The following is an 18386-nucleotide window of genomic DNA, read 5'->3' as shown; positions in this document are numbered from 1 at the left end:
CCGGGACGCCCGGTCTTCGAACCGCAGAGCCGAGCGTTGCGTTCCGGCCCCGGGGCGTGGCGTCACGCAGGTATGTCGAGCTTCTCGAGTTTCACTGAAACTTTTCCAGCTCCGGGGAGGCGTGCGCAGAGGCTCCAATTAGGGGCAGGTGGGAGGGTGGCTTTCTCTCCTAGCGGTGAGTAGGACTCTGAGTTTCGAATCGGTGGCGGCGAATTCCCCGCCTGCCGGGTGTCAGGGCTGCTGGAAGGATGCGAAGCCTGAGCGCGGCGTGGCTGCTGGGGGGCGTCATCCTGATGGGGACCTCTGCCTCCTGCAATCGCACCGTCCTAGGTGAGAAATTGGCCAAGGAGGGCTCGTGCGGCTATGGAGCGGGGGTCCTGGGCACCATGGGCAGGTGGGGGAAGAGGGGCAGGTGCGCGAAGGGTGTTCTGCCGCCGCCGCCAACTCCTCCCGACATCCCGCAGTTTCCTCTCGGCGGCTTTGAAGGGGGATCCCTGCGCCCGGGGAGCAACCGGCTGGGACAAGCGGGAGAGGCTGAAGTCTACGGAGGGGAAAGGGAGGGAGCGGAGTGCTCGCTTCTACGGAGCACCCAGAGGGCTTAGCCTCTCGGGCGCCGGTGGGTTTCTTCGCAAACACGAAAATCCTTAAGGAACATTTCGCACACCCTTGAGACTCTTCCGGGCTGGTCCTGCGGGACCCGCGGAGTTAGCGAGTTGATGGCTCAGAGCGGGGTGGCGTGGATGGGAGCCCGCGGCCTGGGAACTTTCTGCCTCGCTTTTTGCAGCCTCCTTCAACTTTTGGAGGCCACTCTTTGGGGTCGGCCCACGGCGTTCCAGACGCCCCCGGGGCCTGCAGCTCCTCTGGCACAGGGCACAGCCGGGGTGTGGAAGTCAGGGCCGGACCCTGCTGGGTTCTTGGGGTGACGAGCGCTCACCCCGAGGTTTAGGCCAGTTGGGCGGATTAAGTGAATGGAACTTCTTCGACCCTGTAAAATTCGACCAAGTGACCTTACGGCCCTGGTTTTCCCCGGCCTTCAGTGCCATGCTGGCTGCGGCTCAGGTGTGTAGGCCGGAGGCTGCCCGCCCCAGGAAGGGAACAGCACGGGAGCCGTCCCTGGCGGCGCTCAGGTGCCAGTTTGTACGCCGCAGCCGGGTTCCACGGGTGTGCTGCCCTGGGTGTGCTCGAACTTGTTCGGCTGCGGGTGGAGCCTTCCGGGCTGAGCAGGCCTCCGAGGGCGTAGGCGCTGTTAAGCCTGGTATGGCACTGCTGTGTTGCTAAAGGACGCCTCGCTGTTTGGGGCAGACAGGGTAGCCTTAAAAGGGAAGTTTTAATTTCCCTGCGAAATTTGCAGACCTGTTGTAAAAGGCAGGTTCTCACTTTTATCCTCTTCATAAAGACATTGTAAAAGAGCAAGTCACTGTGAATTTGAATTAGACGGAAGAATGTGATTCTTTTCCCTTTGGAGTTACAGCAAAGGGTATTTTGGTGGATACTTGGAAACTGCACCCCTGGTACACATTTTATTGACAGCATTACCGAATGTAAAATAGTTGGCTGGCGGGAAGCAGTCGCATAGCACAGGGAGATCGGCTCGGTGCTTTGCGACGACCTAGAGGGATGGGATAGGGACGGTGGGAGGGAGGCTTAAGAGGGAGGGGATATGGGGACATGTGTATGCATATGGCTGATTCTCTTTGTTGTGCAACAGAAACTAACACAGTATTGTGAAGCAATTATATTCCAATAAAGATGTATTAAAAATTAAAAAAACAAGAATAAAGGCATTTATTTATTTACAGGAAGTACTGAAACTGTGATGCACGCATGTCCGTTTACCCTTATGTTTTAAACATAAACTTAAAATTTAGGAGCAAAGCTTAGTATGTGCAAACATTTTTTTAAAAAAATATGTGGATGTTGATGATTCATCTGTTTTATGATTCAAATGGTTCCTATAGGAAGCTTGCCCGAGTGTCTGGCTTGTTCCTGTTTACAAAGTGAGGGGCTGGAGCTGGGGGGATTCCTGAACTATAAGGGGGACTTAACAACAACAACAAAAATCAAGTTACTTGTTAACCTGAAGTATTTAATATTGCACTTTTTTTCCCCTCCACATATTTTTACTCCTTTGCAGGGTAACTGTCCTAAAGGGTCAGTTAAGTAACAGCGAGACTTTAGGTAGATGGAGCTTTCCTCACAACTTGAAGCTAGATTGATTTTGATTAAGAAACAGGGCATCACCAGTGTTTCTGCCCTTTAGCACCTGTCTTTGCTTACCCTCTTCGGTTCGACCCTAAGGTGTGCCCCTCAGTTTGCAGCAGGACACATCCTAGGTTTGATTTTTCTTCCCCAAGGTTTTTCCCCAAAAGACTGCCTTATGGAAGGGAACTCAGCCTAGAGTGTAACCTTCTCGTTTTACAGATACGGGCCACTGAATTGAGGAGTGAGGGGCAAGGAAAACTGTCCATCAGCCTCTGCTTTCTTTCTGATCACGACAGTAATCGATAGTTATTTCTGTAAATATGTTTCATCTGTCTCCCCACCAGATCACGTACTCCAGGAGGCCAGGGACCCCTAGCGGCACCTCCATCACCACGGTCCAGCACAGTCTCATTCCCTAAAGGACCTCAGTAAATAGCAAATGAAGAATGAAGTGAAGGGACTTGCCCAGAGTGACCTGGTGGTTGACGGCAGTTCAGCATTTAAGTCTGCTTCTTTCAGGCACTTACTTCTTTCCACCATGTCACGAACCTGAGAAGTCCCCTGTAATGCAGTCATTCCATTTTTCTTTTGGAGACTGAAACGTGTGTTCTTTTTGTAATTGGTTTTTAATTATACAAGCTGTATGTGATCACTGTAAAGGAAAAATGAGTCCAAAAAAGGGGTTGCATTAATTAAATCACCCTCAGTATCCAAAGCACTGCTAACATTTTGGTTTCTAGCCTTTCTCATGCTTTCATACATCCGAGCATAAAATACATATTCACAGAGAAATTTTTTTTGTACAAGTATGTGTTTATATAAACATCAGTAGCATATCAGTAAGTATAAAACATTTTTAATGACTCTAAAATGTTGTCCAATGGATGTATCATAATTTTTAATTGGTCCTCTGTTGATAGACACATGGGCTATTTCCAGTGTTTTGTAATAAGAGAGAACACATAGAACATGAAGATGGGACTTTAAATTTGTGTTTGGTCACCTTCCTGGCATTGTAGTTACTAATTAACCTTGATAGGCAATGTTTTAGTGAAGTCTGTGTTTGTCTTTCTTATGGTTTTATTAGCTGGACAAGTGTTGAGAGGAAAACAGTTCATCCTGAAAGAACACGAGAAAGTTGACTAAAGTTTACCTAGAGAAGGGGTACCGAGCAACTGAAGCTTTTATTTTTTTTGATCTGTGCTCCCAAAGGTCGGAGCAAAAGAAGATTCGGGGTGAGGAGGATAGTAGGGGAAAGAACACAAGAGGAGAGTTTAAACAAATAAAGTAGCTGCTCTGTACTTGCTTTGGTTGGGAGGGTGGGCAACAGGTGGATGCTTAATATAACAAAGAACAGGTAGCGTTTTTAAAGTTAGAAGTTTTCCATGCATTTTGTCCCCAAAATTGTGCAAATCAGAGGAGTTAATTAAAGAAAGCGAAACATCCCCTCTTCTCTCCCCTTCTCTCCCCTCTTCACTCTCAACAGACTTCTCTATGCAGAAATATATGTATTTTGTAACAATAGAAGGATCATACATTAAGTCTACATAAGCAGACTTAAATGCTGAACTGCCGTCAACCACCAGGTCACTCTGGGCAAGTCCCTTCACTTCATTCTTCATTTGCTAACTGTAGTACATTCTGTCCTACAGTTATTTTTTTTTTAACCTAGTAGATCTATTCATGGTCAGTATAAAAAAAAATCTGTCCATACTTGTGTAGAGGGAATATTATTCATTGTATAAATGCCATAAATTATTGAACTAGCCGTTTTTGTTTTTCGATGGTTATTGAAACTACCATTTTTGTTTTACCATGGTAAGCAATATTCTAGTAAATATTCTCGTACATAGTGTTTTTGTGCACTTTAGCTAGTATATGTGCAGGACAAATTCCTAGCAATAAATTGATGAGTCATAGGGCAAGCCCACTGAAAATTTTGATATTTTTGCCAAATTGCCCTCCAAATAGATTGTACCAATTTATACTCCTTTGAAAAAGTAATCCAAACAACATAGAGGGGTGTGAAGTAAAAAAAGTAAGTTTCCCTCCCCATCCATTTTACTCTATAGAGATGGTTGTTGTTTATAGTTTAGTGGGTATTTTTCTAGACTTCAGATTTGCAAACAAATTATAATTTTGTTATATAGATGGAAGCATATTATTCTGCCAGTTGTTTTTTTTTCAATGGACATATTGTGACTATCTTTCCATTTCAATGCTTATTAAGTAGTGTAGTGTCTGCTATTAATGCTAGGGACTGTGCTGAGGATATGGTAAGTTAGGAATGGTGGTTGATGAATGTTGCTTATTTCCTGTTTGTTTGTAATTGGGGTGGGGGCATGCTGCCTTGAGCATCAGCGGGTGCGTATTCTTGTGTACTTGGGCAAGTATTGTTGATTACAGGTCCCAAATGGAGAATGCTTTTGTATGTTTAAACCTTTTACATGTGTTTAAACTTCATATGTACATTTAACTTCATCTTCACTCTCTAAAATAGAAATGATTTTGTCTGGTGTACAGATGGGTTATAGAGTCGGAAGCTGGAATAGCATCAGTTCTAGACAAGTTCTGTGAGTTGGGGTGACTGGGATAGGATGCTGTACGAGGTAAAAGTCTGTGCACTGTGCTGAAAGGGCTTCAGGGAACTTTGAGCAGCATCTTGACCTTTACCAGTGTTAGAACTGACCAGTGTTATACCAAGCAGCATGCTGCTTGTGTGCTCTGTCACTGGTACAATGAACATAGCTAATATGACTGGTATTTCAGATTGAGATCATTCAAGGTCGTATGTTGGAATATTCTCAGGAAATTTTTCTTTCTCTCTCTCTCTCTTTGAACCCTTCCCTAACTTTTTGTAGTATTTCTTGGCTCTCCCCCCGCCTCCCCTTTATTTTAGTACTCTTATTTAAAATAGATTTTTATCTGTCTTTACATGAACCTTCCTGACCTGGCGTGAGTTTATTTTTATGGAAAACTTTAGACATGTGAAAGTAGAATATTACAGTGAATCCCAGGTACCTCTCACTCAGCTTCAATAATGGTGCCCCAGCCTCCTTCCTGCCCTCCTTCCTGTGTTATTATTTAACAGCTTTAAGATATAATTTGCAGACCATACAATTCACCTATTCCAGGTCTACAATTCAGTGCATTTTAGAGTATTCACAGTTGTCTATCCATTACCACAATCAACTTTAGAATGTTTTGATTACCCCATAAGAACATCCCACTCCCCACCCCCCCGCTCTTAGCCATCACCCCCCAATTTGCCCCATTCCCCAGCTCCTGGCAACCACTAATCTACTTTTTGTCTATGGATTTCCTATTCAGGACATTTATTATAAATGGAATCATACAATACATATTCCTTTGTGACTGACTTCAAAAGCATAACCTTTTCAAGGTTCATCTGTATTGTAGCATGTATCAGTTCTTCATTTCCTTTTATTGCTAAATAATGTTCCATTGTATACGTATACCACATTTTGTCTACCCATTCATCAGTTGATGGACATTTTGTTATTTCTTCTTTGGGACTTTTATGAATAATGCTGTTACGAACATTCCTGTATAAGTTTCTGTGTGAACACGTGTTTTAATTTGTCCTGGGTGTATACTTAGGAGTAGGAATTGATGAGTCATATGGCAACTCTATGGTGAGCCGTTTTAGGAACTGCCAAATTATTTTGCACAGTGACTGCATCACTTTACATTCCCACCAGCAGCACCTGAGGGTTCCCCTCCTTGTGTTATTTTGAAATAAATCCAGATATAATTTCATCTTAAAATATTTCAGTATGTATTCATAAAAGATGGCAATTTCCTTTTCAAACATCACCACATAATAACCACTGACAAAAATTGTGTAATATAATCAAATACTGAGTCAGTGTTCATATTTCTAATTGTTTCATAAGTGTCATAAATACTATATTAATAGTTTGTTTGAATGAGGATCCAAACAGGGTCCACACATTATGTAAGGTTAATATTGTCTTATAAGTCTTTTAATTTATGAGCCCTACCTCCACACCTCTTTCTTGGTTTTTGCCTTGTAATTTATATTTTGAAGAAATGAGGTCCTTATCCTGCAGCAGTTTCCACAGCCTGGATTTTGCTAATGACATTCTTATGTTACTTAACATGTCCTATTGTCCCCTTTATTTCTATTAATTTGGCAGTTGGATCCAGGGGCTTGTTCAGATGAGGGTTCGTTCGTTCGTTTGTTTGTTGCAAGATTACTTCATAGGTACTTCTTCCCTTCGGAGGCAAATAACGTCTGGTTATCATGTTTGTGATGTGGGTAACTCCGGACAATCAATGCTTAGATTTTCTTCCCTTTTATAAAGCAAGTTATGTAATTTTTTTGGTTTGTTTTGGTACCAAGGGAAAAAATTGAGTCTTTTTGTGGTAATTAGAAAATCTTGGTGGCTCCATTCTGCAGAAACGCAGTCTGACTCATTGACTTGGTCTCTGGTGGGCTGTTTCTGGGTTGGGTGTCCCAGCTCTCTGAATGGAAGAGTCCTCAGAACAGGGGTCCACTGTCCAGTCACCATCTTTGCCACACCTGCCTCTCCAGAGAGCCGGTAACCGCTTTTCAAACCAATGGAGAATTTATAGGATTCTCCTACACCTCTGAAAGTCTTCTAGAACATGTTAATATTAATAGAAATAAATATATAAATTATTAGAGGAAGGGCTAGTTCAAAGCGGTGGTGTTAAGATGGTAAAATTTTACATTTAAAATTTTCTGTTTGGGGCTTCCCTGGTGGCGCAGTGGTTGAGAGTCCGCCTGCTGATGCAGGGGACACGGGTTCGTGCCCCGGTCTGGGAAGATCCCACGTGCCGCGGAGCGGCTGGGCCCGTGAGCCATGGCCGCTGAGCCTGCGCATCGGAGCCTGTGCTCCGCAACGGGAGAGGCCACAGCAGTGAGAGGCCCCCGCGTACCGCAAAAAAAAAAAAAAAAAAAAAAAAAATTCTGTTTGAGAACAAACGTGTGGAATCCGCACAGGTTAGGTTGGTCTCAATAGACTCCAGCGCGTAACCTCACGTCGGTCTCCGAGGCTCAGTGTGATCGGTTAGAACCAGGGAGTCTAGAAACGGACTGCCTTGGGCTGAATCCTGACTCTCCTACCTAACAAATGTTCAGCCTTGGAAAAGTTACTCAGTTTTTTCAAGCTTCAGTTTATGTATCTAGAAAATGCGGCTCTAATAATAGTACCTCCTCATAAGCTGTTGTGAAAGTGAAGTAAGCTAATACACGTGAAGTGTTGAAAGCAACGCTGGACACACGATATGAACCCTTATTAAGCGCGGGTGCTTGTTGGTATTAAGGTGGTTTTATTTTGCAACCCTAAAGTTTAACAACCCTAAAGTTCAGGCATCTCTGGCAGCAAACACTTTCACCATTACAGGCCATGCTGAGACAAAGCAGCTGACAGAAATGCTACCCAGCATCTTAAACCAGCTTGGCGCAGACAGTCTGACCAGTTTAAGGAGACTTGCTGAAGCTCTGCCCGAACAATCTGTGGATGGAAAAGCACTACTTGCTACTGGAGAGGATGATGATGATGGAGTTCCAGATCTTGTGGAGAATTTTGATGAGGCTTCCAAAAATGAAGCAAACTGAGTTGAGTCAACTTCTGAAGAAGATAAATCTTGAAGAAGTTACTGGGAGCTGCTATTTTATATTATGACTGCTTTTTAAAATTTTGTTTATGGATCTGATAAAATCTGGATCTCTAATATTTTTAAGCCCAAGCCCCTGGACACTGCAGCTCTTTTCAGTTTTTGCTTATATACAATTCATTCTTTGCAGCTAATTAAGCTGAGGAAGCCTGGGAATAAAGTTTGAAACAAAGATTAATAAAGTTCTTTGCTTAGTAAAAAAAAAAAAAAAAAAAGGGTTGTAGGGTTGTTGCAGGGCACTCCTGGAATCCCCTGCCGGCGTCTGTGTGGTTTGGGTACTAACTGGGCCAGGCTAGAGCTGTTCTAAAGACATGAGCTGGGCTCTTGATTCTCCTTCCTTTCCTTCATCGGTAGGGCTAGCTGAGCTTTTCAATCCACCCCAGGTGCTAGGTCCAGGGCTCTGCCAGGGACCATGGGGATAAGGAAATTAGGAATTAAGGGTAAAGGAATTAGGACAGTCCTGGAATTAAACCTGTAATCTCACACAGCGACTCTGGCCATTTTGACTCCTGGAGTGAGTTCCACAGACATTACCAGTCTATAAATATGTCGTTACTATTCTCTTGTGGTGTGTAACATCGGTCACTCTGCTAAACTGGTTGCGAAAAACATGTATAAGTGGGTCATGAAATCAATGTAGAAGGTGGTGACTGGATTTTATAAGAACGGAACAGAATACAACAGAAAGTATTAGAGTGTACCCTGCACAATAAGGCTAATTATTATTTTGTGAAACTTTTTTTCCATTATGGTTATATGTATCAGAACTGGGTTACCATATAGAATATGTTTCTTACTGTGGGTTATGGTCAAGCTTTGAAGAACGCTGTAATATGTAGGAATATTATTTTAATTTTTAAATTTAAAAATAATTCATGCTCTTTTGAAAAAATTATAAAAGAAATTGGAAGAAGAGATGAGTGTGTTCCTAAGTGTACTAACTTCCTGTGGCTGCCGTAACAAATTGCCACAAGCTGTTGTTTTCAGTTAGTAAGAACTTATTTTCTCACAGTTCTGGAGGTCAAGAGTCTGAAATCTAGTGTGGGCACCTCTCAAGGCTCTGGGGGAGACTCCGTTCCATGCCTCCTCCAGCTACTGGTGGCTGTTGGTATTCCTTGGCATTCCTTAGCTTGTTCCTTGGCTTTACTCCAATCTCCGCCTCCATTTTCACATTGCTTTCTCCTTTCTGTCTTCTTTCTCTCTCAAATCTCCCTCTGCCTTTCTCTTATAAAGACAATTGTCATTGGATTTAGGGCCCACCTGGATAATCCAGGATGATCTTCCCATCTCAAGATCCTAATTGTATCTACAAAGCCCTTTTTTCTAAATAAGGTAAGGATCACAGATTCTAGGGATTAGGACACGGACGGACATCTCTTTTGGGGGGCTACCCACTCTGCTAAATGAAAAGTGAAGTATTGATCTCTATACCCTTTCATCCTCCACCTACCCTAATCACTGTCACTTCTTAGTAGGGAAGCCTTAAGAGAAGTGAATAATCCTGCTGAACACGGGCACAAAGGTAGGAGAGGAAAAAATGATGACTAAACGTACAAATTATCAGATAAACTTGTGAGTAGTTTGAACATCCTCCCTGGCATACTGTAGTGCCATGGTGAAGGACTGCTCTTCCCCAGAATTAAAGTCAGATCCTTCCATGTCCTCACATTGTCCCTCACGTTCATCTGCAGGTCCATGAGCACTTCATTGGCATAGGCTGGCTATGCCATTGGTTTGTGATTTGTAAAGTTTAATTCATAATATGGGGATGAGAGTGGAAATTGTTAAAGCTTGCCATGTTACTTGCTTAAAAGTCAGAATACAGATTTGTCTGAACAGAAATCATGCACCTATCCGTCCAGTGACCTTGAGGCCAGAAGGCTTGCCTGCCCTCTGGCTTCCATGGGAAGGTCTCCAGGAAGCCCACACAGAAGTGGGGGATCCCTGCCCACGGCGGAGGCTGTCCTTGTGGCTGGAGAGGGACTATCTCTGTGCTCCTGGGAATCTCGCTGTGTTGGACTTTGGGCTAGGGAGTGACAGGCCAGGCTGGATCCTGTCTTATAGCCCCAAGGGAGATAGATGGCCATGATGAGAACAGGTAGGAACTAATGAGTGTGGACAGTTTGTAAAAATAAATTGAAATACTGTCACTTTTTTCGAGATTCATAGAAATCAATGTTATATTCTACACATACTTCACAACCCTCCCATAAAAAATACCTACTGTAAAAAAAAAAAAAAAAAGCAGCAAGCGAACAAATCCAGACCATAGAAATCCCAGTAATTCCATCACCCAAAGAAAGCACCCATAAGTATTTTGTGTACTCCTCCTCCTGTCTTTTTCCTTTCTCTTCTTTCGCACAGCACAGGAAGCTTTCTTCAACTACACTGCTCTGGAGAAAGGCAGGGCTGCCATAACATGCTATGCTATCCATGCCAGTTCTCTCTCCATCCCTTTCAGTTCATTCTGCTTCTTTTTCTCCTCAGCTGCTCTCCTCCTTTCCTCTTCTGCCCAAATGTTCAGGTAACTGTAGCGCTTAGCAGCACCATCTTGTCCGTGACCTTCCCACCGGCCCTTCTGTCTTTCTTTAAAGTGATTTTATTTGGACAAACCAGCATTTCTGTGGAAACATTGATTGCTGTAATGACCCTTGTCTGCCTTGCCTTTCTTGCGCAGGAACCAGTAGACCCTCTAAAGGAAGAAGTCTCATTGGTTACGTTGATAACTCACCTCAGATCACTGGGAGAGGAGCAACAGTGGAACCAGGCGTTTCTGTGGATGAGTTTTCTGCCTCTGTCCTCACTGGAAAACTGACTACTGTCTTTCTTCCAATTGTCTACACGATCGTATTTGCGGTTGGTTTACCAAGTAATGGCATGGCCCTGTGGGTCTTTCTTTTCCGAACGAAGAAGAAGCACCCTGCTGTGATTTACATGGCCAACCTGGCCTTGGCGGACCTCCTCTCTGTTATCTGGTTCCCTTTGAAGATTGCCTATCACATCCATGGCAACAACTGGATTTACGGGGAGTCTCTCTGCAAGGTACTCATTGGCTTTTTCTATGGCAACATGTACTGCTCCATCCTCTTCATGACCTGTCTCAGTGTGCAGAGATACTGGGTCATCGTGAACCCCATGGTGTACCCCATGAAGAAGGCAAGCATTGCCCTCAGTGTCTCCCTGGGAATATGGCTGCTGATTCTGCTGGTTACTATCCCCTTATACACTGTGAAGCAGGCCATCTACATTCCAGCCCTTAACATCACGACCTGTCATGATGTTTTGCCAAAGGAGGTGTTGGTGGGGGACATGTTCAATTATTTCCTCTCTCTGGCCATCGGAGTCTTTCTGTTCCCAGCCTTCCTTACGGCCTTTGCCTATGTGCTGATGATCCGGACCCTCCAATCTTCTGCCTTGGATAAAAACTCAGGAAAGAAGAGGCAGAGAGCCATCAAGCTCATCGTCACTGTCCTGGCCATGTACCTGATCTGCTTCACTCCTAGTAACCTTCTGCTCGTGGTGCATTACTTCCTGATTAAAAACTGGGGCCAGAGCCACGTCTATGCCCTGTACATCGTAGCCCTCTGCCTCTCCACCCTCAACAGCTGCATTGACCCCTTTGTCTATTACTTCATTTCACAAGACTTCAGGGACCATGCAAAGAATGCTCTGCTTTGTCGGAGCGTCCGTACTGTAAAGCAGATGCAAGTATCCCTCACATCACTTAAATTCTCTAGGAAATCCAGCTCTTACTCTTCAAGTTCAACCAGTGTTAAAACCTCCAATTGAGTTTTCTAGCTCCTCGGGTGGAAGTTATGTAGGAGGATTTGGAACCTGATTAACATTATGGGGATGCTTCTGTTGTTTCCCAACCAAGTGGGTTTCACCACATACCATGTATATGCAACACCTCTCAGGATTGCTGGGAGCTTCCCTGTTTGCATAAGGAAAGTCCCCCAAATTAACATAGATGTCAGTTTCAGAATTCCTCTACTCAGGTGCTCCTGGAAACGGAACTGATGGAAGCAGACTTTTCAGAAGGTGGAGAAAAGACAGAAACCCAGTGATTTGCAAAGACTAGTATTGGCATGAAGACTAAGTTCTTAGCTAAAACTACATTTTACATCTGGGGTCAGTCACAACCATGTTAGGGCTTCAGGGCCCTCAGAGATGATTGGTGCAATTGACTGGCTTTAAGGATAAGGAAACTAAAGAGGTGAGGGAGCTGCCCAGAATCAGGTTTCCAACCAATGGCAATAAGTTAGGACTGGGCAGTTTCGAATGGTCAGTGGGGTTCTTGTACCACCTCATCAAAATCCTTATGGATCTTGTTGAAAAATGCAGATTCATTATACTCAGGAATCAGAGCTCAGAATCTGGGGACAGGGCCCAGGAACCTTCATTTTAACAAGATTTTCATGCACTCCAAACTTTGGGAACTATTTGTCTGGGTACTGCTTCGACTTGACAAGGGGCCATGGCAGTTTTTGAAAAGAGAAGCAAAAAGAATGTTGTGTGTCTCTTTTATGTTCAGCTTATAATGAATTCTGTTTGTTGACTCATTGAGACTTTCAATTATTTATCAATCCTTTGAGCTTTTGTGTATATCATTACCACTTCAAGGAAAATACAGCAAGGATTTTAAATGTAGAAAAATAAATTTTGTGTAACTCTTTTTTTTTTTTTTTTTTTGCGGAACACGGGCCTCTCACTGTTGTGGCCTCTCCCGTTGCAGAGAACAGGCTCCGGACACGCAGGCTCAGCGGCCATGGCTCACGGGCCCAGCCGCTCCGCGGCATGTGGGATCATCCCGGACCAGGGCACGAACCCGTGTCCCCTGCATCGGCAGGCGGACTCTCAACCATTGCGCCACCAGGGAAGCCCTTGTGTAACTCTTTACTGACTTCAATAAAATCTTCAGGTTGTCTGAATAATAGATTGTTTCACAACTAGGAATAGTGTTTACCACTTAGTATTTTAAAAAATTATTGTTGGACTATTTATTGCCAGTTTTGTTGACTTGTTATCAAATATGAAATTATAAAACTGTCACTGGGTTTGAACCACATCTGTTTGGAAAAGAACTTCTGAAATAGAAGTGATTTGCAACGTGTTTAAAGAGGTACTTGACTCCAAGCTGACTTTATACAACTGGTGTATTTGTGACCTTTTAAAATAATCGTTTTATTGTATGATTGATTTATAAATAACACATGACTGATTTTTTACAATTTATCTCTGAATTATGTGGCTTTTGCCTTCATTTTTGTTTTCGAGGGAGGGAGTGAGAGAAGGGAAGCAAAGGCATCACTCTTCTAAGAAGAAATGTAAGTGATTCTCACATCTTATTTTTTACGTAAATAGGGCCATATTATACACATTGCTCTGTGATAAGTGTTTTTCTTTTAGCCACATTTTAGAATTCTTTCCACGTCTGCATCTATGAATTGACCTCCATTTTTAAAGGATACAGACTACTTAATATTTTGGATATATTGTGACGTTTTAGTCATTTAGTTATTTCCTACCTATGGCTCCTGAAATTGTTTCTCTCTCTCCCTGTTTTTTTTTCTTCCTCTTTTAAAACAGTGCTGGGCTTCCCTGGTGATGCAGTGGTTAAGAATCCGCCTGCCAGTACAGGGGACACGGGTTCGAGCCCTGGTCTGAGAAGATCCCACGTGCCACAGAACAACTGAGCCCACGTGCCACAACTACTGAGCCTGTGCTCTAGAGCCCATGAGCCACAACTGCTGAGCCTGAGTGCCATAACTACTGAAGCCCTTGCACCTAGAGCCTGTGCTCCCCAACAAGAGAAGCCACCACAATGAGACGCCTGCATGCACAGTGAAGAGTAGCCCCCGCTCACCACAACTAGAGAAAGCCCGCGCACAGCAACAAAGACCCAACGCAGCCAAAAATAAAATTAATTAATTAATTAACTAGTTAAAAAAAAAAAAAAAGTGTCTCATTGAACATCTGTGTGTAGACATCTTTGTGAGTATTTCTGTAGGATGAGGTCCTGAAAGTAGAATGACCAGGTCAAAAGTTATCGATGCCCATTTAAAATTTAGGTAACGCTTGCCAAATGGCCTTCAGTAATTTATACTTCTACCAAAATGTATGTTTGCACCTATTTCCTGAAATGCTCATCCATCAATCTTCTTTTTTTTTTTTTTTTTTTTTTTTTTTTGGTACGCGGGCCTCTCGCTGTTGTGGCCTCTCCTGTTGCAGGGCACAGGCTCTGGACACGCAGGCTCAGCAGCCATGGCTTACGGGCCCAGCCACTCCGTGGCATGTGGGATCCTCCCGGACCGGGGCACGAACCCGTGTCCCCTGCTTCAGCAGGCAGACTCTTAACCACTGTGCCACCAGGGAAGCCCCATCAATCTTTTGAAATGTTACCAATCTGATAGGAAAAAATCTCATTGTTATTTTAGTTTGTATTGAAGCAGCACAGCTTAGTGGCTGCCAGGCAGGGCTGAATTCTGACTCCATTATTTCTTTGTTTTGTTTAACTTAGGGAAGATGCTTCTCTGTGCTTCAGTTTCCTCATTTGTAAAATGAGGATAATAGTATCTTATAGAGTTATTAGGATTAAATGTTTGGCACATATATGCTCATAAGTTTTATGTAGCATTATTACTGTTACTCCCTAACTACTGATGTGATCTCATTTCTGATTTGCCCCCTTTCACTTCAGTGCCAGATACACCCTCCCTGCCTTCCTTGCAGGCTCTGCTTTCAGTCTCACAGCAGGCTGTCTCATAGTGGGGTTCCCATTTTATAGGTGGGAAAGCAAAAGATGGTGGACACAGGATAAAAGGGAGAAGAAACAAATGGCTCTCAGGGGCCCTGCAGGTGGTCTATGGGCTCATCCCATGGAAAACATTTTTTTGGTATTTGCTATTTTTTAAGTGATTTTTAAAAATTAATTAATTATTTATTTATTTTTGGCTGTGTTGGATCTTTGTTTTTGCGCGCGGGCTTTCTCTAGTTGCGGTGAGTGGGGGCTACTCTTCGGTGCAGTACGCAGGCTTCTCGTTGCGGAGCATGGGCTCTAGGCACGTGGGCTTCAGTAGTTGTGGCACGTGGGCTCAGTAGTTGTGGCACATGGGCTCTAGAGCACAGGCTCAGTAGTTGTGGTGCACGGGCTTAGTTGCTCCGCAGCATGTGGGATCTTCCCAGACTAGGGATCGAACCCATGTCCCCTGCACTGGCAGGCGGATTCTTAACCATGCGCCACCAGGGAAGTCCCTGCTATTTATTTATTATTATTATTATTATTATTATTATTTTGCGGTACGCGGGCCTCTCACTGTTGTGGCCTCTCCCATTGCTGAGCATAGGCTCCGGACGTGCAGGCTCAGTGGCCATGGCTCACAGGCCTAGCCACTCCGCAGCATGTGGGATCTTCCCGGACCAGGGCACGAACCCGTGTCCCCTGCATTGGCAGGCGGACTCTCAACCACTGCGCCACCAGTGAAGCCCCCTGCTATTTCTTAATTAGTCATTTTTATAATACATGCTGATGGTTAAAAAAATCAAACTGAATAAAAATATATAAAATAAAAAAAATTTACTTCTTTGCTACTCATGCCCATTCTTATTTCTCAGAGGGAACTAATTTTTATAATGTATAGAAAATATATGTAATATGTATGTTATATGTGTGTTATACTCTTAAAATAATATATATGTGTATGTAAATACATATATGTGCATGTATATGTCAACTTCTAAATCAGTTCATATGGATCTTCCTCATTATTTTCAGTGCCTAGGTAGTATTCTGTGCACAGGTGATCATAACTTAATCACTACCTATCGAAGAAGTATTTTTCTTGGTTCATTTTCACCAAGCCTGTGAATCTACATTAAAAAGTGTAAAAAAAAAAGATTTGAGAAATAGAATCATGAGTGTTTGTTTGCTAAAGCAAATTCTTTTCCAATCATATTTGTTTCTTTTGCCTTTGAGGAGTGGCTCACAAAGGTCTTGTTCTACCTGAATCAGGCCCCTGACGGGAGGGAGGAGGAACTCTGAACCTGAGCTTGGAAGTGCCCTGGTTGTTCTTGTCTTTACTCTGTGCCCCCAGTCTTAGTGCGCTCTGATTTTTCTAAACTATCTGAATACTTGAATGTTGCACTCCTTTGGCTCCATTGACTGAAGGAGAGCTCTCCTAATTTGAAAGTGAATGTGGATTGTCAAACTGGCTTGATTGGAGTTGTTTGGGCATTTCTCTGTATGTCATTTCAGTTGTTTGTAGCAGGAGTTTCAGAGGTAATTAATTTCCCAGTTATCAAGATTTCATAAATCCTAGGGCTATAATCTCATCAGTATGCACAGTTTACTGATTACAACTTTGTTCCTGTAGCTTTAACCCTCTGGAGGCCCTTGGAGGACTGGAATGTATTATCAAATCAAAGGTACAGTTCATCATACTGTTCCCTGGTCTCATCGATTAAAATCATGGGTCTGTTGAAGAGCTTGGATGTTGTCTTAAAAAGCGAACTTTCTGATTTCACACTAGTCAAAGGCATGTGTCTAGTCCATTCCCACTCCTCATTCTGAAGGGGAAAAAACCAGACCCTGAGGACCCTCTGGTCCTCCATTTTATCCAAAGCCTTGGAATGTCACTGAGATGGTTGTTTAAATGTAAATAATTGGAGTTACTCAGGTCACACTTTGGAAATGCCTTTTTTTGAGGAAGAGTGTGACGAATTCTGTGGTTTGGGTATGAGCTGCCTTTGCCTCTACCTGTTGGTCAGTCTGTGGAATATTTCCCAGTGTCTGTCTTTATTGGTGAGAAGTTAGGCACAACCAGTTCTGCACCACCTCCTGCAGAAAACACAGCCCTAGCCTGTGGGCTCCACGAACTCCAGTTAAGCCATCAGCACCCAGCAAGTGTGAGTGGTTCATTCACTCATCCCACAGTTATTGCAACATTATTGCCTTATTAAATGCAAATTTAAATCAGGATTCCCACATTAGCAACATTCTAACTGTGGGATTAATGTTCTCAGTGAAATTAATCAATATTAAAAAAAAATCCTCCAGTATTTGGGTTAATGGAAAGCCTTTAAAGAAGAGCCTATTCTAAAGCCAGGTCTTGAGAGTGGGAGAAAGTCAAGGAAAACAAAAGGACAAGAAGGCTTAGGAAGGGCCATTATTGTGGCTTCTCTCTTAATATTGTGATGCTTAAACCTTTCAAAAAATAAACCTAAAAATTATAAAAGTAATAAGTGGTTCTTGTAAATAAATCTGAGAATATAAGAGCATATACTGAAAAGTGGACCCATTCACATCAGAACCTAGGTACTCCCTTTGTGCATCCTTTGAGGTATTTTTTATGCATGAATAAATATAAGTACCTATATGCTTTTTAAAAGTAAAAGAGTTATACTATGTATGTTATTTATGCATAATCAATTTCCTCAAAACTTAGTGGCTTAAAGTAACAATAAACATTTGCTAATTGGCGCAGTTTCTGTGGGTCATGAACTGAGGAGAAGTTTAGCCATGTGGTTCTTGCTTGGGATCTCACGAGGTGGCAGTCATCTGAAGGCTTGACTGGGGCTGGAGGATCCACTTCCTGTGTGGCTTCCTCACAGGACTGGCACGTTGATGCTGGCTGGTGGCAGGAAGCCTTGGTTCCTCTCTATGAGGGCTTCTCCACAGGCCTGCTCAAGTCATCTCATAACACGAAGGTTGGCCTCCCCCAAAATGAGTGATCTAGAGAGCAAGGAGGATCTGCAATGACCTTTAGAACCTAGCCTCAGAAGTCACACCATCATCTCCACCTTACTCTACTGGTCACACAGACTAACTCCAATTCACTTTGGAAGGGGACTACGTAAGAGCATAAATAGCAGAAGTCGAGGATCACTGAGGGCCATATTGGAGACTGGCTACCACACTTTATATGAACACATCTTGGACATTATTTCCATATCAGCATTTAGAGATTGACCTCATTATTTTAAATGGTTGTATCCATTGTATGGATATACTATATAAGGAATCCTCCAGCTCTTAGGTTGTTTCTAGTTTTTTGCTATACTTGTATTGCTATTCAGGCAATCTTTGGGTGAATATCTTTTTATATCTTTGCATACTTGTTCATTCAATTTCATTTCTTCCACCATGTACTATGTGCCAAGTCATGCTCAAGGCAGTGAGGGATATTGTGGAGAACAAAATAGACAAGATCCCTGTTCTCACTGAGTTGACTTTCTGATTGGGCAGAGACCAGAAATAAGAAAAATATCTACTAGTAGTAAATTTTAAGAGAGGGCAAATGCTAAGAATACTAGGGTTTCAGGGAAGGTTTCAAAGAAGGTGAAATTTAAGTTGCAATATAAAGGACAAAAAAGCCAGCCCTGGGAGGATCCCAAGCAAGGGCTTCATGGGAATGGGTGAGAGGAATAAGAGTATGAGCAAATAGGTTGGAGAGACAGGCAGGTGCTGGGTACCTGAAGGGATTTGTAAGGGAGTAAGG

The 18386-nt window shown here is 43.1% G+C and overlaps 1 protein-coding gene across 1 annotated transcript; it reads left to right on the top strand.

Annotated features, from left to right (window-relative positions):
* Positions 1-248: 248 nt before the first annotated feature.
* F2RL1 (F2R like trypsin receptor 1) lies at positions 249-12857 on the top strand (the record flags this gene model as incomplete). Its single annotated transcript, XM_079703116.1, has 3 exons — positions 249-330; positions 10568-10932; positions 12626-12857. 3 exons carry the CDS (start codon positions 249-251, stop codon positions 12791-12793), a joined length of 615 nt encoding a protein of 204 aa, XP_079559242.1. The 3' UTR covers positions 12794-12857.
* Positions 12858-18386: the final 5529 nt, after the last annotated feature.

Source organism: Hyperoodon ampullatus (assembly GCF_949752795.1).
Source record: "Hyperoodon ampullatus genome assembly, chromosome: 4".
Classification (NCBI taxonomy): Eukaryota; Metazoa; Chordata; class Mammalia; order Artiodactyla; family Ziphiidae; genus Hyperoodon; species Hyperoodon ampullatus.
The sequence above is the reverse complement of the archived record's forward strand: the minus strand, read 5'-3'. Positions and strand labels throughout refer to the sequence as shown.